Genomic DNA, 22,347 nt, shown 5'->3' with positions numbered 1-22,347 from the left:
GGGCTCGGGGGGTGTGGGGGGAAAAAGGCTTTTACTGCCCCCTTGAAAAAAAGAAGGGTTCTGGTGGCATTGGAGATACAGAGTGCTGAGCTTTTCCATCCCTGAGTCTTTGCCAGAAAGCTGCAACTTCAGGTAAAAACGAACTATTCGGCTCATGCTTTGGATTGCATCAGACTGACGATAAATTGCATTCATAAATCCTACTGTTTCAATATTTTTATTTCACCACATCTATCAACTGAGATGACTGGTCAGACCACCAGTACAATTACACAACGTGGTTAGAATAATAGAGCTCCGATTGTCAGATGGTGCGACGCTCTGAGATTGACTTCTACTGTCTGCATGCAGTTATGGGACAACAACCGCGAGGATTTTGTCAAGCAGCACCATCAATAACGGCAACATAGCTAAGCATTTTGGGATGCCATTCACGTTATCTTTGCTTAACGCTAGCTACTCGTCTTAGTCATCAAGTTAGATAACGGTAAGCTTAGATTTGATGATGTTACTGTAAAGATACAAAATACGGTCACTACTGACTCAGGCACGCAGCGATAGCTCATATTAATTCAGCCGGTTATAGCGACTGGACAGTACTGTAGTCTAAACCTTTAAGAATAATAATCCGTTATGTTTGACAACGCTTGACAACGCTTGCTCTTTCCCGATACCGAGCATCTGACTATTATTGGCCAGTGTGACGGAGTTTCTCATACAGTAATTGAGATGCATCATGTCAATATCAAATAATGTCAAGTTAGGGCCTTACAGCTTTAAATTAGTCATATCTAGATACCTCGGAGGTAAACGATGATAGCAAACATTGTTCTGCGTACGCCAGTAGAGTATAGAGACCGCTCTTATCTCTAGCGAAGCCGTTAACTGCAGTCTTTGGACTCTGCGTTAATTTCTGTGTGGCTGCAGGTTGTCTGAATGGACAACTCGAGCTACTGCACCGAGAGCTTGAACAGTGCGTTGAGCGGCACGAAGAGCGGCAGCAGCGACGACGATATGGTGGAGATAACCGGAGCCACGCTGGATTTTTCCGTCACCGATGACGTGCATACTCTCGACAGGGACGGTAGGGACGCCGACCACGGAACTGGGTCTTGAGTAGTGGGTGGGCAAGGGCTGGACTGGAGAACTGGGGTTAGAGAACTGGGGCCGGAGAGTTGGGTCTGGAGAACAGGAGTGAGGTTGGGGATAGAGGAGGTGGTATGTCAGCTGGTAACCAAGTCTGTGAAGGACTATTGTTTTTGTTGGCTCTTCGGACACTAGTAATACCAGGATACAGTGTTTCCATCAATGTTTTACTGAGCTTATGGGCGTTCCTGCTTTTTCCTGTCTGAATGAGTCCAGCATGATTAGACACCATGAGTTTGTAACAACAATACGATATGAACTTACCTGATGTCTGTGTCATATGCACTTCCTCCTCGTTCCCACTCTTCCTTCCCCTGACCTCCTCTCTATCTCTCTCTCTGCCTGCCCCCCCTCTCCCCGACTGCCCGTCCCTCTCTCTCCCTTTTCCCTGCCTATCCCTCTCTCCCTCTGCCTATCCCTCTCTCTCTTTGCCTCTCTCCCTCTGCCTATCCCTCTCTCTCTTTGCCTCTCTCTCCCTCTGCCTATCTCTCTCTCTCCTTGCCTCCCTTTCTCTCTCCCCCTGCACATGCCTCTCTCTCTTTTCCTCCACCCGTGCCCCTCTCCCCCAGGAGATGGTGTAGAGGGGGTCCCCAGGCTGCTGGAGCTGCTGGACGAGCCTGTCCCGGGCCTGGGCACGTACGAGGACTTCAACACCATCGACTGGGTCCGAGAGAAGACCAAGGATCGGGACCGACACCGAGAGGTGACCCCTGACCTCTAAACCCTCACCCCTAACCTTGAGCCCAACCTCACCTCTATTGATGAGTAATAACATCATCCAGTAACTATGTGTGTGTGTGTATGCGCAGATTGCCAGTAAGAGTAAGGAGTCTACTTGGGCGCTGGTGAAGAGTGTGTGTGATGCTTTCTCTGGATGGCTGCTTATGCTGCTCATAGGACTCATGTCAGGTAGGATACACACACATTAACAAACACACACACTAACACGCTTACACACACTCGGAACATCTGAAGAGAGAGCTGCTGATTGGCTGAGGGGCGTGTCCGTCTTGCAGGGGCGCTGGCGGGAGGGATCGACATCTCGGCTCATTGGATGACAGACCTGAAGGAGGGCGTGTGTTTGAGTGGGTTCTGGTTCAACAGAGAGCACTGCTGCTGGGGCTCCAACCACACCACCTTCCAGGACCGGGAACAGTGCCCCCAGTGGACCTCCTGGGCACAGCTGCTCACAGGCTCCACGGAGGTGGGCTCACACACACACATACATACATACATACACATGCACACACATTTGCAAACACACATGCATACACACGTTAGCGCACACACACACACACACGTATACACACTTTGACAACCCCTGATATTCAGACCGGGGAGACACAAAGTACAGGAGACATCTGAATCAACCAAAAAATGGAAAAACTATTCTCCTCAGGGTGTCTTGCTCCACCCGGGCCGGCCGCTCAGGCCTGGATGTGAGGCACCGAAAAAAACGACACCGCGTTATGGGCCTTAAGTATTCGCGCCAATGATCAGCTCTGGGTAGTGAACGACATGGTGTGTGTGTGGGATTGTGTGTGCGTGTTCCAGGGTGCAGCAGCCTACATAGTGAACTACCTGCTGTATGTAAGCTGGGCTCTGCTCTTCTCCTTCCTGGCTGTCACCCTGGTCCGAGCCTTCGCCCCCTACGCCTGCGGATCTGGCATACCTGAGGTACACACACATATACACACAAGCACACACATACATGCACACTTAAACACACATGCGCGCGCTCACACACATGCTAAAGGTCCAGCTGAAAGAGTGTGCGTGTGTGTGTGTGCAGATCAAGACCATCCTTAGCGGCTTCATCATCCGGGGCTACCTGGGGAAGTGGACCCTGGTGGTGAAGACGGTGACCCTGGTGCTGGCCGTGTCGTCGGGGCTCAGCCTGGGGAAGGAGGGGCCCCTGGTCCACGTGGCCTGCTGCTGCGGGAACATCCTCTGCCACCTGTTCACCAAGTACCGCAAGAACGAGGCCAAGAGACGAGAGGTGAGGAGGGGGAGGGAGGGGAGGGTGGAGGAGAGGGGGCTGAGGACGAGGGAAGGAAGACAAGAAAAAAAAGGCAGATGGGTAACTATTCCCTGTGTGTGTGTAGGTGCTGTCTGCGGCAGCTGCTGTGGGAGTGTCTGTAGCGTTTGGAGCACCAATAGGAGGAGTTCTCTTCAGCCTGGAGGAGGTGAGACGTCGGAAGTGAGATTACTGATAGTTACTACCGGTCAACTAGTTACTGCTAGTAACTGCTAGCTACTACTGGTCAACTAGTTACTGCTAGCTACTACTGGTCAACTAGTCACAGGCTGTGAGATGATCTGTGTCCACTTCCTGTCAGCTTATCTCTGTCCACTTCCTGTCAGGTGAGTTACTACTTCCCCCTGAAGACTCTGTGGCGGTCGTTCTTTGCCGCGCTGGTGGCGGCGTTTACACTGCGCAGCATCAACCCATTTGGGGACAGCCGCCTGGTGCTGTTCTACGTGGAGTTCCACACCCCCTGGCACCTGCTGGAGCTCATCCCCTTTGTGCTGCTGGGGGTGTTCGGGGGCATCTGGGGGGCACTGTTCATCCGGGCCAACATCGCCTGGTGCCGGCGCCGCAAGACCACATGGCTAGGCCGCTATCCTGTCCTGGAGGTGAATGCCTGGCTTACTGACAGGTTGACTGCTTTACTGACTGGTTTTACTGGCTGGTTAACTGACTGCCTCACTGGTTGTTTTGTACACATTTACATTTAGTCATTTAGCAGACGCTCTTATCCAGAGCGACACAGTAAATACCGAGACATTCCCTCAAGGCAAGTGGGGTGAAGTGCCTTGCCCAAGGACACAACATCATTTTGCACAGCCGGGAATCGAACTGGCAAGGCAACCTTCTGATTGGTTGCCCGATTCCTTAACCGCTCAGCCATCTTACTTGCTGCTTTACTGCCCGGTCCAACTCTGACCACGAGGTGACTGATTGACTGGCTGGCTAGTTTACTGACTGACTGGTTGACTGACTACGTGATTGGCTGTTGTATAAACCAGGTGAGAGAGGATGACTCGTTGACTGTCTGGTTTCTTCTGGAGTTCTTCTGTATAACTTTCTGTTTCAAGTTTTTGGAGGATGATTTTATAACTTCCTGTTCCTGGTTTATAGAGGAAGACTGCTTAACTTCCTGTTCAACGTTTCTAGAGGATGACTGTTTGATTTCCTGTTGCAGGTGCTGGTGGTGACGGCAGTGACAGGGCTGGTTGCGTTTCCTAACCCCTACACGCGCGGCTCCACCAGCGAGCTGATCTCCGAGCTCTTCAATGACTGCGGCCTGCTCGACTCCTCCCAGCTCTGTAACTACGACAACGTCAACGTGACGCGCGTCAGCAACAGGCTTCCTGATAGGCCGGCCGGGAGGGGGGTGTACACCGCCATGTGGCAGCTGGCTCTGGCACTGGTCTTTAAGATGCTCATCACCGTGGTTACCTTCGGCATGAAGGTATGCCCACGCGCACTTACATACTTCCATCATGTTTGTATGGTGTTTAACAGTGTGTGTGTGTGTGTGGTATGTGTATATGTGTGTGGTGTGTGTATGTATATGTGTGTTTGTATGGTATGTGTGTGTACGGTCTGTGTGTGCTCCAGGTGCCTTCGGGTCTATTCATCCCCAGCATGGCAGTGGGCGCCATCGCGGGGCGGTTGCTAGGCATTGGCATGGAGCAGCTGGCGTTGTACCACCATGATTGGCTGGTGTTCCAAGGCTGGTGCTCCCCCGGAGCCGACTGTATCACACCAGGCCTGTACGCTATGGTGGGGGCTGCTTCTTGTCTGGGTGAGTGTAGACGGGGGGCTGTGTGTCTGTTTTTGTACTTGGGTGTAACTTCCTGTCTGATGTAACTTCCTGTCTGGAGTGAATTCCTGTCTGGTGTGACTTCCTGTCTGGTGTGACTTCCTGTCTGGAATAACTTCCTGTCTGGTGTAACTTCCTGTCTGGAGTGACTTCCTGTCTGGTGTGACTTCCTGTCTGGTGTGACGTCCTGTCTGGAATAACTTCCTGTCTGGTGTAACTTCTTGTCTGGAGTGACTTCCTGTCTGCTGTGACTTCCTGTCTGGTGAGACTTCCTGTCTGGTGTGACTTCCTGTCCTGTCTGTTGTGACTCCCTCCGCCCCAGGCGGCGTGACCAGGATGACCGTGTCTCTGGTGGTCATCATGTTCGAGCTGACGGGCGGCCTGGAGTACATTGTGCCCCTCATGGCCGCCGCCATGACCAGCAAGTGGGTGGCGGACGCCCTGGGCAAGGAGGGCATCTACGAGGCGCACATCCGCCTCAACGGCTACCCCTTCCTGGAGCCCAAGGAGGAGTTCAGCCACAAGACCCTGGCCATGGACGTGATGCGGCCGCGCCACGGCGACCCGCCGCTGTCCGTGCTCACGCAGGACGGCATGAGCGTGCGGGAGGCGGAGGAGCTGGTGGCCGGCACGGCGTACAGCGGCTTCCCCGTGGTCGTGTCGCGCGAGTCCCAGCGGCTGGTCGGCTTCGTGCTGCGCAGGGACCTGGTCATTTCTATAGGTGGGGGGCGCATAGTCTCGTAGACATAGTTATACACCACACACAGACAGTTATACGCATACACCTACACCCGCTGTTCTACACACGCACACACTACACTCACACACTTACACTGTTATACATACAAACACACACACACACAGCCAGGTAACCGCAGGGCCTCTCCCCCCGCCCAGATAGCGCCCGGCAGCGTCAGGAGGGCGTGGTCAGCTCGTCGCGCGTCTTCTTCACGGAGCACCCGCCCCCCCAGCCCCCCGGGAGCCCCCCCCCCGCTGAAGCTGCGCAGCATCCTGGACCTGGGCCCCCTCACTCTCACTGACCACACCGCCATGGACATCGTGGTGGACATCTTCAGGAAGCTGGGCCTGAGACAGTGCCTCGTCACTCACAACGGGTACGCACCAGTGTGTTGTGTTAAGTGTGTGTGCGTAAAGTGTGCGTGTTGTTTAAAGTGTGTGTGTGTGTTGTGTGTAAAATGTGTGTTTTGTGTATCGTGTCTGTGTAAAGTGTTTGTGTGCGTGTGAAGTGTGTGTTTGTAAAGTGTGTATGTTGTGTAAAGTGTGCGCGTTGTGTGTAAGGTGTGTGTTTTGTGTATCGTGTCTGTGTATCGTGTCTGTGTAAAGTTTTGGTGTGCGTGTGAAGTGTGTGTTTGTAAAGTGTGTATGTTGTGTAAAGTCTGTGTGGTTTGTTTTGCAGGCGTCTGCTGGGCATCATCACAAAGAAGGACATCCTTAAACACCTGGCGTCCATGGCCAACAGAGACCCAGACTCCATCCTCTTCAACTGACCCTCCAGACAGCACTGTGGAGCACAGGACTCCATCCTCTTCAACTGACCCTCCAGACAGCACTGTGGAGCACAGGACTCCATCCTCTTCAACTGACCCTCCAGACAGCACTGTGGAGCACAGGACTCCATCCTCTTCAACTGACCCTCCAGACAGCACTGTGGAGCACAGAGACCCAGAACTGCCTAGATCTGCTTTCTGGCTATGCCTGTATTAACAGTATTCTGGTTGGTTGGCTGGCTCTGTGAACAGTGTTCTGTTTGGCTGGCTTGCTCTGTTAACTCTGGTTGGTTGGCTGTGCTGATTTAGCATGCAGGTCAGAACCAGCAAAGAGGGGAGAGGAAAGATCATCATAATTATCTTCATCATCGATATCATCTATGTCTTATATCGTCTCCACCTTCTCCATCCCCTTAGCCTGAGAGATCTGTTCAGAGATGAATAATGCATCTCAGTCAACATAAACCACAGACACTCCATCCTGTGTTAACGCAGCACGCTGCTGTCCTCGAGAGGGGTGGTGCTTAAGGGCAGCAGGCAGCTCTTCTGCTAGGCTCCACCCCTCCAGGGGGAGTCACCTCTGGGGTGTGCTTGTTTTGGACTAGGCTGGTTGACAGCTACAGCAGGCACTCCCCAGGAACTACCACTCCCTAACCTGGGAAGCCAAATGTGTGTTATGTGTTCATTAACTGCAATTCACACTAATCTAAGATTATAAACTATGTAATATATCACTAATGCATTCCTGTCGTTTGAACTTTGCTAGGAATAAATCAGACAGAGAGCGAGATGGCACAGTAGGTGACACATGAGGAAATCAAGAAATTGGTTCAAACAAACAAGTCCAAACATGAATGAGCAACACTGAAACTGAACGCAGTGTTGCATTTCTGTGAACAGCTAAATTCTCATACTAATATATTTTATTCAGTCCAACCATACGTCATACTTCCAGCTCAGACGCTGTAGCAAGCCGTCAAATGAATAACCACTCAATCACCTTTGTGAATAATTCAGTTAAAACTGCTGGTACAAAACATAGAAAACTGAACTACAAGTCCCAGATACAAAACATAGAAAATGTAACTAAAAGTCCCAGATAAAAAACATGTTTGTTGGCTAAATGAGGAATTGCCTCCATGATTGTCATTCTCCTTATCAGTGGGGCACAGTAACCAAGCTCCTCTATGGGGTCAGGGGTCATAGCGGGATGCCCCAAAGTAGCTGGCAGCGTCCTCAGGGTGGTGCAGCACGGCGGGGGACGACACGGAGACGAGCAGCTGGTCTCCGGCGCGCAGGGAGAACAGCGCCCCCTGGTGGAGGGAGTGGACGGCAGGCTCAAGATCGGGGGCCCAGCGGCGTGTGGCCACGCCCTTCAGCAGGAGGATGGGCTTGGCGTACCACGTCTTCCTACTCACGCACAGCACCAGCTGGTGGCTGGGCTCCGGCGCCCCCTGGTGGCCCAGGGAGGCGTAGTGCAGGGTCAGCTGGGCATAGACGTGGTAACGACCCGAGCGCGCCACGCGGAGACGGCCCCCGGACACGCTCATGTTGTACAGGTGAGACACCATGCTGTGATTGGACCAGGACAGGACCGGGTAGCGGCAGGACTGGTGGAGGTCTCTCTGGGGGGAGGATGAGACGGGCCCTGGGGAGAGATGGGAGGGGGAAGGGGTGAACAGGACACGGGGGTGTGGGGGGAGGGAACTGGGATCTGGGGTCAATGGAGAGGTAACTAGGGCCTAAAGAAGAGGAGGGGTAAGTAGGACCTGGGGGAGAGGGAGAGATACCTACCCTGTAGCCCGCTGTCTCGGAGAGTGAGGTGGGCGGAGGGCTGCAGGCTGCGTGTGGTCCCTCTGGGTGGGAGAGACTCTGAAGAGAGACCAGAGAGTGTTAGAGGGAGGGATGGATGGATGGGTTGGAGGGGTAGATGTATAGACAGGTGGAAGGAGGGAAGGATAGAAAGAGAGATGGATGAAGGGATGAATAGAGGGTTGGATAGAAGGAGATAGATGATGAATGGATTGGATACATGGATGGAGGGATGGATGGAGAGGAACTGGATGGAGGGTTAGAGAGTTTATGGATCAATGGATGGATAGAGGAATAGATGATGGAAAGAGGGATGTACAGATGGAAGGAAGGATGGAGGGAAGAAGAAATGCATGGAAGGATGGATGGTTCCAAGTGTGAATGTTACCTGAAAGCATGTGCTCAGAGACAATCCTTTCCGTCACCTGTGAAATAAACGGCATCTAATGGAGGTGATTCTATAATTACATACTGTTTATTACAATATACATGAAGTTGGACGAAACTGAAGTTGGCGGACGAGAAGACCACAACTCCCATCTGCCACCTTGTCTACGTACCTGATCACCATAACAATGACATACCTGATACTCATCAGCTAATCCAACATATAACTCCAGTAGCCTCCTATGAATACAAACTTGCCACTTATGTGTCTCTACTGCTGCATCTCTCCTCCCCCATCTCCTCTTCTATTCTCGACCTCCCCTCCTGCTATCCAGGGCGCCTCGAGGGGGATCGTCCGAGATCTGAGAATCCCGGTCGACACCCAAGGACTCCACATCCAGCATTTCCTGCCTGGATCCCTCTCACTGAATCGTTTAATTGAATCATCCATGTTTGTCCTTTAAGTAATTTGACCAGAATCTGCAGCCTCAGGACCAGATAATAGAATGACTTGGGAGGACGCTTAGTCATAATGCTTTTATAACTCTTACTGTTTATCCTATCTCCCCTCCCCTCCATGTCCCCCACCCCCTCACCCCCTCACCCCCTTCACGTGTTCCCCTCCACGTAATTCCATCCTCCCCTCCGCCCCTCATCCTCCCATCCCCTCTTACCCTGCAGCACTCCTCTCACTCCCTCCTTCTCCCCTCCGCCCCTCGTTTGCTACTCCTTCATCCCCCTTCCCCTCCACCCCTCATCCTGTCACTCCTTCATCCCCCCCTTCCCCTCCACCCCTCATCCTGTCACTCGTTCATTCCCCCTTCCCCTCCACCCCTCATCCTGTCACTCCTTCATCCCCCCCTTCCCCTCCACCCCTCATCCTGTCACTCGTTCATTCCCCCTTCCCCTCCACCCCTCATCCTGTCACTCCTTCATCCCCTCTTCCCCTCCACCCCTCATCTTCTCACTCCTACGTACCCTCCCCCCTCATCCTCTCACTCAATCCTCCCCTTAAAGATCAGCTAACCAGAGCGTGACTCAGTCTTTCCTGGCAGGACACCTCGATCAGCTTTACACGCTTAATTTGGATGTTAGACAGAGGATATGTGTGTGTGTCTACACGCGTGTGTACGTGTGTGTGCATGTGTGTGTGTGACAGAAAGGAGCATGTGAGTGACGAGGGTAGGAGAGAGTCCATGGAGAGGAAGTGGTGTTATGCTGGGGAAGCTAGTTTGTGTGTTTAGGGCTTGGTGTTTAGGATTCCTAAAGTTATTAGACAGGAGTCAAACCAGACTTCCTGGAGGAATTGAGTGGCTGGCTCTGATTGGCTTCATCAGGATTATACGATTAAAATATCTCAGAGACATAAATCAAGTTCAGGCATGGCTTGTGGACTACTCTGAAGGCATAGATCATATTAAGGCAGAGCAAGTGGAGTACCTAATCTTGTGATGTAGATTGTCCAGGCAGGGCAAGTGGAGTACCTACTTTGGAGATGATAATGAGGCAGAGCTAGTGGAGTACTACCTTGGAGATTATATTCAGGCAGGGCCAATGTAGTACCTACTGAACAGACATAGATCTTATTCAGGAATGACTACCTTGGAGATGTAGGTTCTTAGGCTCTGGGACAGGCTGAAGCAGGACACTCCCTGCTGGGTCAGAACCTCAGGTTGCTCCTTGGCCTTGTGCAGGTGCTGGTTCTGGGTGTGGTTCTGGGTCTGGTTATGGGCATGGTGCTGGTTCTGGTACTGGGCATGGTGCTGGTTCTGCAGTGCTCCCAGAAGCCTCAGACACTCAACCTCCTCTAGAGCTTGGCACTGCAGCTGCAAAAAGAGAGACAGACAGACAGACAGAGAAAGAGATATGAAGAGAGATGTGAGGAGAGATGTACAAGTAAAACATACAGGACAGATAGATACAGGACAGAGATACAGGTGAGAGAGATAGGAGAGAGATACAGGAGACATACAGGAGGATGTTGGTGCATTGTCGGAATAGCCGGCTCTGTAGCAGTACTGAGACAATAAACCACACAGTTTTATGGGGGTGGGGGGAGTTAGAGAGAGGGGTGACAGGGAGAGATAAAGGGGGTGAGAAACAGACAGAGCTGGAGAGAGTCATTGTGTGTGAGAAAGAGAGAGGATTGAGAGATCAACAGTCTGATGTAATTGCTACACTAATTAACTGCTCTAGATTTTACCGTGCTGAAATGTTCCATAACCATAACAATACTCAAGAAATGCGCGTGGACACATTGACAAATGTTAAGCACGCATATGAGTCATGGAGACGATTCTCGACATGCAAGACAACTAGGCGAAAGGTTAAGAATTGTACTCGTCTAACTCATCTCGTGCACAGTTAACGGCGAACACATCTCGGTGCGTCTTTGCACGCATATATGTAAATGACGTTTCAGATAGCCTACATCGATTAAAATGCAAGTTCTACTGTTGGTTGTTGGGGTGATAATTAGGCTACATTCACCTGCGCGTCATGTTACCTCAAACAAGCATTACGATGGAGGTTACCTGTAACACAAGCAAAACGGAAACGGTCAGGGCCACCCGCATCTTGTCAGTCGCGTCCAGCGGGTTAGACGAGGCCGTCAAGGAAGACGTGTGTTTATCGGTAACGGGGATGTTTCCTTCTGAGCTGGAGCAGTTCTGGGTGTAGCCTCGATCACGCTGGAACAGATATTCCCCAGTGGCACAGGAGGCTGGCCCACTGTAGTCAACACTATAGCTGTATCATAATAGGTTAACTGGTAGGCTACAGTACTATTGGAAACGTATAGTTAGTTAGTTAGATGGTAACTAACATCCGTCCAAACGACTCTCCACAACTTAACCATAATGCAAAAGACACACAGATTAAATTCCATGTATTTGTGTTGATGTTGTTCCAGTGGATCTTTAAGGGACGGATCTCTGGACATTTTCACCTGGGCTGGCAAAGGGGTGGCATGGAGGCGGGGAGGAACGGTGTGTCTCGATGCCACTATAAATCATTCTAAGATTGAAGTTTAAATAATGCCAATAAAAATGATATTTTGAATGAAATATACGATGATGTAAAAGTTTATATTTTAGCATGGGTAGATTGGGGTGGTAAGTATTTTTGTTGCTCACCCCTTGGATCCGTCAGTGCTTGGAACAGGTGCGCGTGGCTTGACAGATGTGACCAGATGGTGAGGTGATTCGTCTCGGTTGATCCCATTCGCATGATGCAGCAGTAACACTGCAAAAGTTGGCATGCCATGGATACGCCACAAGGATACCCACATTCCTTAAGACACCGCGAAAATCCACAGAGGATGTAGCTGCAGACCACAGCGCCTCCCAACGGATATCTAACGCCATGGCAGGAAACATTGATTTATTTGATCAAATTCAAGGTTACTCATCTTTGTATGGATTACCCCAGGTGTCATTGTTACGTGACGTCACCCTCGTCTCCCTCGAAACCATGCGGGAGATCTTCACAGAACTTTCTAATGTACACACAGACACACCACACGCATACAAACATCCTATATACACACACAATACACACTCACCATATACAGGCACACAAACACAAACACCATATACACACATACTACACACATACACCCACACACTCTGGCAGACAATGACAGAGGCTTTTATTCGGCCTCTCGTTCCCACAGATTTCTTTACACAGTACTCTCCGTCCTCCCTCCCTCCCTCCCTCCCTCCCTCCCTCCCTCCCTCCCTCCCTCCCTCCCTCCCTCCCTCCCTCCCTCCCTCCCTCCCTCCCTCCCTCCCTCCCTCCCTCCCTCCCTCCCTCCCTCCCTCCCTCACCCCTCACCACTTCCTCACCACTTTCTCATCCCTCTCTCCCTCACCACTCCCTAACTCCTCCCCCTTCACCCCTCTCACTCTCTAATCCCTCCCCCTCTCCTCTCCCCCTCCCAAATCCCTCCCTCTTCTCCCCCTCACACCCTCCCTCACTCCTGCCTCCCTTCCCCCTAACCCCCCACCCCTCACTCACTCACTCACTCACTCCTCCCTCCTCTCTCTCACCCCTCACCAATTCCTCACCCCTACTTCTCTCACTCCTCTCTCCCTCACCACTCCCTCACTCCTCCCCTTTCACTCTCTAATCCCTCCCCCTTTCCTCCCCCCTCCCTAATCCCTCCCTAACCCCTCACCCCCACCCCACCCCCAACCTCAGAAGGTTACAGTTCAGTTCCAGTCTTGCATGCATGACAGATAAGTCACGTACATAATATGTGTCCTTGTGTGGGTGCGCGTGAGCGTGCGCGTCACGGAAAAGAAGGGTGGTGATGGTTGTGCCTGCGTGCGCCCTCCATACGCATGCTCCGTAGTGTCATCGCTGCAGAGCGCTCGCGTAGGCTGCCAGTGATACACACATGCAGAGAGTCCGCGGAGAAGCGGCGGCACCGTCCTCCATTCCCTCCGCCGCGAGCATGCAGCGATACTCATAGCAGCACGCCGACGCGTTCACACTCGCTCCGCCGCTGATGGGTGATTAGCTGGACTAGCCACGCAGAGGACCGTCCCTACTCGCGGGAGGACTAAGCAGAGGTGAGGCTTCCATCCTTATTGTCACACGCTGGTCACTGGTCGTTTAATTCCCGGTTAGGAGCGTGTAGATAACTATAAAACGATGCGTTTGGGAGTAAAGCTTGTGGTGCGTAGGCTATATGTAATTCCGAAGGCTTGATGAGAAACAGAGAGACAGAGAGACAGACACAGACAGCGAGAGAGAGAGAGAGAGAGAGAGAGAGAGAGAGAGAGAGAGAGAGAGAGAGAGCCTACCAACGTTATCAGGGCATGTCATTATCAGTAGATGATCAATATGGGTATTAGGAAACAACACGTCCAAGCCTGCGGGTCAAACGGTGTTCTCTTTTAGCAATTAAATTATGACTTGACCTCGTTGTTTCTGTATTTGACTAGGCAAATGGACACGCAAGCGCGCACACACCTGTTTGCTCTGATTTTACAAATCATGTGCACGTCTTCGGCGGGGACTTGCCTGTCGAACCAATGACGTAATCCGTTATTCCACTGTGTCCGGTCCGAATGAACGCATCCCGTGACGTCATCCTTCTATACACACAACCCGGTCATACAGTGCATGCACCTGGATGCACACGTGTGTGATTTTGTGCATGCATAGTGTGTGTGTGCATGCAAAGTGAGAGGACACAAATCGTGATCGAAGACTTCACAGTGGAGGTTACCATGGTTTCCACTCTTTAATCAGCTGTACAGCATTACTGTGGAGACTGACTGCTGAAGAGAGGAGAGGAGGAGACTAGGAGAGGAAGACAGGAGAGGAGAAGACTGGACAAAGAATAAGAGAGGAGAGAAGAGGTAGAGGAGAGTAAATGAAAGGAGAGATGAGAGGAAAGCTGGAGGAGCAGAGGAGAGAGGGGGAGAAGGGAGGAGGAGAAGAGAGGAGGAGAAGAGAGGAGTAGAAGAGAGGACGGGAAGAGAGGAGGGGAAGAGGGGAGGAGAAGAGAGGAGAAGAGAGGAGAAGAGAGGAGAAGAGAGGAGGAGAAGAGAGGAGAAGAGAGGAGAAGAGAGGAGAAGAGAGGAGAAGAGAGGAGGAGAAGAGAGGAGGAGAAGAGAGGAATAGAAGAGAGGACGGGAAGAGAGGAGGGGAAGAGAGGAGAAGAGAGGAGAAGAGAGGAGGGGAAGAGAGGAGGGGAAGAGAGGAGGAGAAGAGAGGAGAAGAGAGGACGGAAGAGAGGAGGGGAAGAGAGAAGGAGAAGAGAGGAGAAGAGAGGAGAAGAGAGGAGGAGAAGAGAGGAGAAGACAGGACGGGAAGAGAGGAGGGGAAGAGAGGAGGAGAAGAGAGGAGAAGAGAGGAGGGGAGAGAAGAGGAGGGCAAGAGAAGGCTGAAGAGGAGAGGGGATGAGGAAAACCACCCATGGCAGCATGCTGCCTGGAGGGAGAAAAGGAGCGAGAGAGAGAGACAGTTAGAAGAGAGCATATGAGCATTCATCGTACAGAGAGGAAAAGAGAGTATGAGGTGTGTGTGTGTGTGTGTGTGAGTGAGCGTTCATCCCCAGACAGAGGGATCTCTGAGAGACTATGAGACTGCAGCAGAGATGGGGGGCAGCCATCTTGGTTGCTCCCCGGATCACAACAGACTTCACAGCCGAGCAGAGTACGCACCGGCGTGTACGTGTGTGTTTGGTGTGTGTGTGTGTCTGTCTGTGTGCGTGTGCATGGGGTGTGTGTGTGCTGTGAGTGTGTGTGTGTGTGTGTGTGTGCATGGAGTCCCCGGGGGAGCGTTGACTGCTGTTGTCATGATGCTACGGTGTGCCAGTTTGCTGGCAATCTGACAGCTGTGCCCGGCCACACACCCTGCCCCCGGACACACACACACACACACACACACACACGCGCCCCCGGATATGGCCTGCCCCACTTCCCCTCCACCCTCTTCCAGAGTAAACTAACCCTAACCCTTGTAGTCGAGCTGTCTCTCCTCGACTCTCCTTCACTCCACTGAGCTGGTCGTTGTAGAAGGCAGAGATACTATATCCTGCTAATCTCCACAACTTTCATCAATCTCCTTTCATCCACTACATGTACACATTGTTTGATTATTCTTAATTGTTAGGTGAATTATTCAGGAATATAATTTTTCCATATATTGGCAATAAGTGTAGGTTTAGATTCATTATAATAGGTTTAGATGGGCCGCTAGGGATTGTCAAGAGAAGTAGGACCAAATCATTTCAGTGTGCCTGTACTTGTTACAAATGGGTTATATACTTGAAACTGTTTGCTCTCCTTTCCTCACCTCCACTCTTCCTCCTCTTTTCCACTTTTCCTCGTCTCCTCCCCTATCTCCTCCTACTCTCCTCCACGGTTCCCCCTCTTCTTCACCTCACCTCCTCTTCTCCCCTCATCTCCCCCACCGCTCCTCTTCCTCCTCTCGTTGTACTGGGCAGCAGAGCATGATGTAAAGCCTCGAGAGGTTGTCATGGTGATGCCCTCCGACTAGAGCACTGATACAGTATAGCTACTCGCTAGACGTAAACACACTCGCCTACGCACAAACAAACACACACACACACACACACAGAAGCAGTCATGCATGCACACACACGTCTCAAATGTAGGAGCAGTGTGATCTGACTCAGCTGTTTGATCCTGCGGAGTCTGAAATAGTAAAGAGGAGGGGAGAAGGGAGGAGAGGAGGAGAGGGTAGAGGAGAGAGACCGGAGAAAGAGACCGGAGAGAGAGGAGATAGAGAGCAGAGAGCAGAAGAAAGAGAGAGGTGAGAAAGATGAGCGGATGGAGAGAACAGAGAGAGAGAGAGAGAGCAGATATAGAGAGTAGAGGAGGGAGCAGAAAGGAGAGAGAGAGGCCAGCAGAGCAGTATTCATGGTTGCTAGGAGACAGTAGAGGCTCGTGGAGTTTCGCAAGACCAGGGTGGCGGGGAGGGGGGGGGGGGGGTTTCCATGGTCACTACATGTACTGTGACACAGGCCAACACGGCATGCATACACGCACACATGCATACACACACACACACACACGTGTATTTGCACACACCCGCATGTGCACACACCACACACTCACACATGAACGCACACACACACACACACACACCACACACACCAAAACACATGCCAAAGGCACATGCGCCGCACACACACACTTGCACCTCCCCCCTCCCGGACACCTATATACACTCACTCTCTCTAACCCTAACACACACACAATACACACTACACTCTCTCTAACCTTCCCCCCCCCCCCAGGTACCATGCCCCTTGTCCAGCGCAGCATCGAGCCCAGGCACCTGTGCCGCGGCGCCCTGCCTGATGGCGTCACCAGTGAACTGGAGTGTGTGACCAATAGCACGCTGGCGGCCATCATCAAACAGCTGGGCGGGCTCAGTAAGTCATCTCCTGATTGGTCACTGTCATATTTCGGCCTCAGTAAGTCAGCTACCGATGGGTCACTGTAATGTCAAGCTCCCAATGATCTTAGTGTGTGTTTAACTATAGTGCGTTTGTGTGTGTGTGTGTGTGTGTGCGTGCAGGCAGGCATGCGGAGGACATCTTTGGAGAGCTGTTCACAGAGGCTAATAGCTTCTACCTCAGGATGAGCGGCCTGCAGGAGAGAGTGGACCTGCTGGCTGTGAAGGTCACCCAGCTAGACTCCACCGTGGAGGAGGGTGAGGAGGGGGGGGGGGAGATTGAACGACGGGAGGGGTGGAGACGGGCGATGGGGAGGGAGGTGGGGTAGGCTGGGAGGAGGAGGTTGAAGGAGGGGGGAGGAGGGGGAGGCTGGGGAGAGGGGTTTGGAGGACAGGAAGCGGGGAGGTGGAGGAGGAGGGAGGAGGGCAAGCCTGGGGGCGTGCCGGGAGAGGAAGGGTGCGAGCGAGACAAGGTGTGTTTGATGAGAGCGTATGTGTGTGCCTATCCCAGTGTCTCTCCAGGACATCAACATGAGGAAGGCGTTTAAGAGCAGTACCATCCAGGACCAGCAGGTGGTGTCACGCTCCTCCATCCTCAACCCCGTCATGGACATGTACCAACGCTGTGACAAGCCCCCACCCCTCAACATCCTCAGCCCCTACAGGTCAGTACTCAACATCCTCAGCCCCTACAGGTCAGTACTCAACATTCTCAGCCCCTACGGGTCAGTATGCAACATGCTCAGCCCCTACAGGTCAGTACTCAACATTCTCAGCCCCTACGGGTCAGTATGCAACATGCTCAGCCCCTACAGGTCAGTACTCAACATGCTCAGCCCCTACAGGTCAGTACTCAACATGCTCAGCCCCTATAGGTCAGTACTCAACATCCTCAGCCCCTACAGGTCAGTACTCAACATGCTCAGCCCTACAGGTCAGTACTCAACATGCTCAGCCCCTATAGGTCAGTACTCAACATGCTCAGCCCCTATAGGTCAGTACTCAACATGCTCAGCCCCTATAGGTCAGTACTCACACTCTTCTGCTTAGGATTGAATCATTTATTAAGAATGAATAGAATGAAAAGAATAAATGAAAGGAGATTTAATCAATCTTCTTTCCTCTACAGGGATGATAAGAAGGATGGTCTGAAGTTCTACACTGACCCCTCCTACTTCTTCAACCTGTGGAAGGAGAAGATGCTGCAGGCCACTGAGAACAAGAGGAAGGAGAAGAGGAGGCAGAAGGTTTGTCTATCGGTATGTCTGCCTGTCTGTCTGTTTGACTGTCTGTCTGTCTGTCTGTCTTCTTGTCTGTCTGCCAACCTCCCTTCCTCCATCTCCCCATCCTCTAGCACAGATGGTTCTCTGGCCATGTTACCATGGTGACATCACAGCCCCCCCATTGGACACTGTACATGGAGCAATTCAGATTTACACTCTGCTCTGTGTGTGTGTGTGTGTGTGTGCATACATGTGTTTGTGATATGTATGTATGTGTGGTTTGTATGTGGCATACACGTGTGTGTGTATGGATGTGTGTGTGGTGTGTGTATGTGTGTTTGTGTGGTGTGTGTGGTATGTGTGTGTGGTGTGTGCGTGTGTGGTATGTGTCTGGTGTGTGTTTGTGTGTGGTATGTGTGGTATGTGTGTGGTATGTGTGTGGTGTGTGTGTGTGTCTGGTGTGTGTGTGTGTGGTATGTGTGTGTGTCTCTGTTGTGTGGGTGTGTGCGTGTCAGGAGCAGAAGCAGGTGGAGGACCCCGGCAGGGAGGTGAAGAAGGTCCGTAAGGCTCGTAACCGCCGACAGGAGTGGAACATGATGGCGTACGACAAGGAGTTCCGCCCGGACACACGCCTCACACCCTCACCCTACCACGGCATGTCCTCAGAAGGATCACTGTCCCCAGACAGGTACACACACACACACGCACGCACACACACACAGCAGACACTCCATACACATTAGACATACAAAAACACATACTGTATACATACACTACATACACACCATACACATAGATCACACACCTCACACCCCACACACACACAAACGAACACGTCAAACTGCTGTCAGCTGCTGTAGATGTTTGGATTAGAAACTCAATATGGATTCATCATCGTTATTATTATAATTGTATCATTATGTTATGGCAGGACTGGGTACTAGCTAGATCACCGGTATAGATACGGTTTAAAGTGATGAGTTACGCTTTGTGAAAAGCCTCAGGAGAAAGGAATTTCAAATGATCACCACAGCCCTAACTCTACTAATGTATCACCCCACCCCCTTCCCTCCCGTCCCATCCCAGGTCGGGGCTTTCAGACGAGATGTCCTACCCCACCTCCCCCAGCCTCCCCAACCAGGAAGCAGCTGCCCCTGACGGGATGGATCCTCTGCCCAATCCCAACCAGACCCAATCTCTGGACCGCGCCTACCGCCCTCCTGCCTCTGCCGTCGCCGCGGCCACCGCTCGTCAGCACTCCCTGGGGCGCACCCAGCCGCACCCGCATCACGGAGCCCCGCCCGCTGACTCCGCCCTGAACGGACCGCGCCCTTCAACAACGAAGGACGCCAGGTGTGAACGCACGCGCACGCACACACGCTCTTAGTCTAACATACGCGTTCGTTAGGTTGGTAGGTCGTGAGGTAGATAGGGTGATGTAACTGTCTTTTCTACGTCTCTTCCCAGCGGCCACCAGACTGAGCACTTCATCCCACCCGCCCCCCCTCCGCCCCCCCCTCTCATCCCCTCCGCACAGACGGCCTTCGACAGCACCTCCGCCCCCTCCGCCTTGCCCCCGTCCCTGGCTCCCTCCCTCGCTGCCCTCTCCCGCCCCTACAGCCCCTCCCCTCCTCCTCCCCCGCCAGCCAACTACGTCCCCTCCCCGTCCCACCCGGCCGGCGGCCCCCCTGCCGCCCCGCCCCCGCCTCCCCCGGGCCCCCCCAGCCACGCCCTGTCCCCTGCACGGGGCCTACACCTCCCGCCTGGGGAGCCCAGGAAGGGGGCGGTGCCCGCCACGCCCATGACCGACGCACGCAGCGACCTGCTGTCTGCCATACGCAGAGGTACGCTATTCGATGCCGTGCGATGCTATGCTACCTGTGCTACACAACATGACTCCATGCTATGCCACTTTACACACTGCCAAACTATGCTATCCTACATTACACACTGCTATGCTATGCTACACACCATTACACACTGCTATGATACGCTATGCTAACCCATGCCACAGAACTTTGCACCTTGCTATGCTATGTTACACACTGCTAAGCATCACATTGCTCCACAATTCATCCCACTCTATCCCCTCATGAATCCCTCATGAATGTGTGTGTGTGTGTGCACTGTGTGTGTACTCTGTGTGTGTGTGTGTGTGTGTGTGTGAACAGGCATCCAGCTGAGGAAGGTGCAGGAGCAGAGGGAGCAGGAGGCCAAGAAGGAGCCAGTAGGAAACGACGTGGCCACCATCCTATCACGTCGCATTGCTGTGGAGTACAGCGAATCGGACGAGGACTCGGAGCCTGAGGAGAACGAGTGGTCCGACTGAGGAATTTAGGGTGGGGGAGCCGGGGGGTGCAGGGGTGGGTGCTGCTATTCCAATACCTGGACACACACACACATTAACACACACTCACCAAACATACTCTCAGTACATACATGCATACACATACAGGCACACAAACACACACGTACACAATTATCACAGGCATTAGTCTCAGTTCCTAGGGAGATACATAGGTTAATGAATACAGTCCAGATATATCCGAGACCCTGAGGGAGAGAAGGAGGGAGGGAGTGTGGTAGGGAAGGAGGGAGGGAGGGAAGGAAGGAAGTGTGATGAAGATACATAAGGGGACAACCTCCAAACGTAAGCAATCCTGTAAGTACACATCACACGTGACTACATACATCTGTTCAGTGATTGCTTTATATATAAATATATGATAGTCTATTATATAACAAACGGTCTTGTGTCTATGATATTGTGGTTTTAGTTCAGTGATTTTAAGTGCTACACGTTGGGGGACTGGCCACACCCAGATGGGCTAGGCCTAAGGGGAGGGGCTTCATTCAAGGGGAGGGGCTAACCCCAAGGGGGAAGGGGGCAACATTTGAGATGCTAATGGACACAAAGAGAAATGGACCCTTTATAGCTCTACAGATTTACAGATCCACACCTCGACAGATGTACAGCTCTACACCTCTCCAGCTCTACTGCTGTGTCCCTGGGCTGTTACTCACTGAGAAGGACTGACAGCAGGATCTGTTTCATCCTTCTCATCACCACCACTTTCACACTTTCAAGTGTTGTGTCTGAATATGATATAAACCCTTCTCAAGAAAGAAGTAACATTACTGTATTATTTGTTTAAAAAAAAACGAAAGAAAAACAGAAACTTACGTGGTTGTGAAAGAAAGAGTTGTTGACTTTTTTAGCTTCTATTCTCATACTGTGTGTGGGTGTGTGTATGGGTGTGTGTGTCAGAGTTGTGTAAGAGTTCCCAAGAGAATTTAAATGCCTTGCTATATTTTTCATTAAATCAGGATATGGGCTGGAGGGGTTAGAATGGCAGGAAGGGGGGTCGGTGGGAAGGAGGTGGGGTAAGAAGACAGGAGGAGATGTAGGTGGGGAGGAATGGTGTAGGAGGGGAGGAGGGTAGGGAGGAGGCGGGGGTAGAAGGGCAGGAGGGGTAGGAGTGTAGGGTGGGAGCGGGAGCGGGGAGATGGAAGGAAAAGGACAGGGAGGGATGGGGCAGGAGAGCAGAATGACTGATTTCTAAATCAGTGTCAGCTCAGATGTCTATGGGTTTAGAACAACTCCTGTGTTTAATATCCATTGTGGTATAGATTTTGGTAACACTGCTTGTACAACAACTTTGTTTATCTTGTTCTCCAGTCCTGTTGATGATGCATGTAACTAATAAACCCCAGAAGCTGTCTAATGAGGTTTCATCCTGCTGTCTCTAAACTTGTGTGTAGGGGACAGAGAAAGGTAGGAGTAGAGCGAGTATGAACGTGTGTGTGTGTGTTTGATGTGTGCATGAGAGTGTGTGTGTTGACCAGGAGAGAGGCGGGAGGGGCGTGTGTGTGTATTTGTGTGTGTGCCAGGAGAAAGGTGAGAGGGAAGCTGAGTTATAACAGATGGAGGAATAGAAATATATTGTATAAGGGAATGTTTTTCCATTAGCTCACACCTGCACACACACACACACACACACACATGTCACACTTGAGCTTGTGTATTTTGCACACATATTTCTCCCACTGTTCTTTCCAACCACCTCCATCTGTTCCATAACATATGTGCCAGGACCTCACAGGGGTGGGGCAGCGGCCAATGGCAGAGCCCCTCTGTAGGACACTGACCAATGGCAGAGTTCCACACACTAACCCCTCACACCCTGTCTGAATCCAAACACCTTAGACAGTAAAATAGTCCTGGATTCATTTTATATTTATAAGTGTATTGTTTTAATATCCTAAATTCTAATAGTGTGGATTTGTTTACTGAGACACTGAGCTTGTATTCCTGCAGGATCACTTTGACCAGAAGCAGGTGTGATTTACCTAGAGACCATAAGTCTAACCTTGGAACCTTAAGAAACCTCTAAATGTAGTAGAATGGTTCTCTTAGTTACTACGCACTAGGTTAGGGCAGCTGTGATCCCCAAGGCGCCTTCACTGTCAGTAAAGAAGTACACAGACGCCACACTTGTTTTG

The 22,347-nt window shown here is 51.8% G+C and overlaps 3 protein-coding genes across 3 annotated transcripts; 2 read left to right on the top strand and 1 right to left on the bottom strand.

The window, feature by feature from the left end:
- Nucleotides 1-320: 320 nt before the first annotated feature.
- LOC146245966 (H(+)/Cl(-) exchange transporter 5-like) lies at nt 321-7,218 on the top strand. Its single transcript, XM_084683503.1, is given in 15 exon segments — nt 321-487; nt 928-1,084; nt 1,716-1,849; nt 1,956-2,055; nt 2,163-2,350; nt 2,701-2,823; nt 2,939-3,145; nt 3,252-3,332; nt 3,511-3,783; nt 4,353-4,622; nt 4,772-4,958; nt 5,299-5,697; nt 5,874-5,947; nt 5,949-6,091; nt 6,394-7,218. Coding segments are annotated over 14 exon segments (2,418 nt in total). The 5' UTR covers nt 321-487; nt 928-936; the 3' UTR covers nt 6,485-7,218.
- Nucleotides 7,219-7,389: 171 nt separating this feature from the next.
- LOC146245965 (tumor necrosis factor ligand superfamily member 11-like) lies at nt 7,390-11,680 on the bottom strand. Its single transcript, XM_084683504.1, has 5 exons — nt 11,218-11,680; nt 10,285-10,509; nt 8,685-8,721; nt 8,279-8,356; nt 7,390-8,132 (listed from the first exon to the last, which is right to left on the bottom strand). Exons 1-5 carry the CDS (start codon nt 11,257-11,259, stop codon nt 7,678-7,680), a joined length of 837 nt encoding a protein of 278 aa, XP_084539630.1. The 5' UTR covers nt 11,260-11,680; the 3' UTR covers nt 7,390-7,677.
- A 1,395-nt stretch (nt 11,681-13,075) lies between these two features.
- Nucleotides 13,076-21,200, top strand: LOC146245964 (actin-binding protein WASF3). The gene is made up of 9 exons (XM_084683821.1): nt 13,076-13,257; nt 16,461-16,598; nt 16,745-16,879; nt 17,133-17,286; nt 17,751-17,868; nt 18,360-18,532; nt 18,931-19,197; nt 19,312-19,688; nt 20,016-21,200. Exons 2-9 carry the CDS (start codon nt 16,466-16,468, stop codon nt 20,171-20,173), a joined length of 1,515 nt encoding a protein of 504 aa, XP_084539947.1. The 5' UTR covers nt 13,076-13,257; nt 16,461-16,465; the 3' UTR covers nt 20,174-21,200.
- The last annotated feature ends 1,147 nt before the right edge of the window (nt 21,201-22,347 follow it).

This window comes from Hypomesus nipponensis, chromosome 20, assembly GCF_054491055.1.
Source record: "Hypomesus nipponensis isolate SF chromosome 20, ASM5449105v1, whole genome shotgun sequence".
Taxonomy (NCBI): Eukaryota; Metazoa; Chordata; class Actinopteri; order Osmeriformes; family Osmeridae; genus Hypomesus; species Hypomesus nipponensis.
The sequence above is the reverse complement of the archived record's forward strand: the minus strand, read 5'-3'. Positions and strand labels throughout refer to the sequence as shown.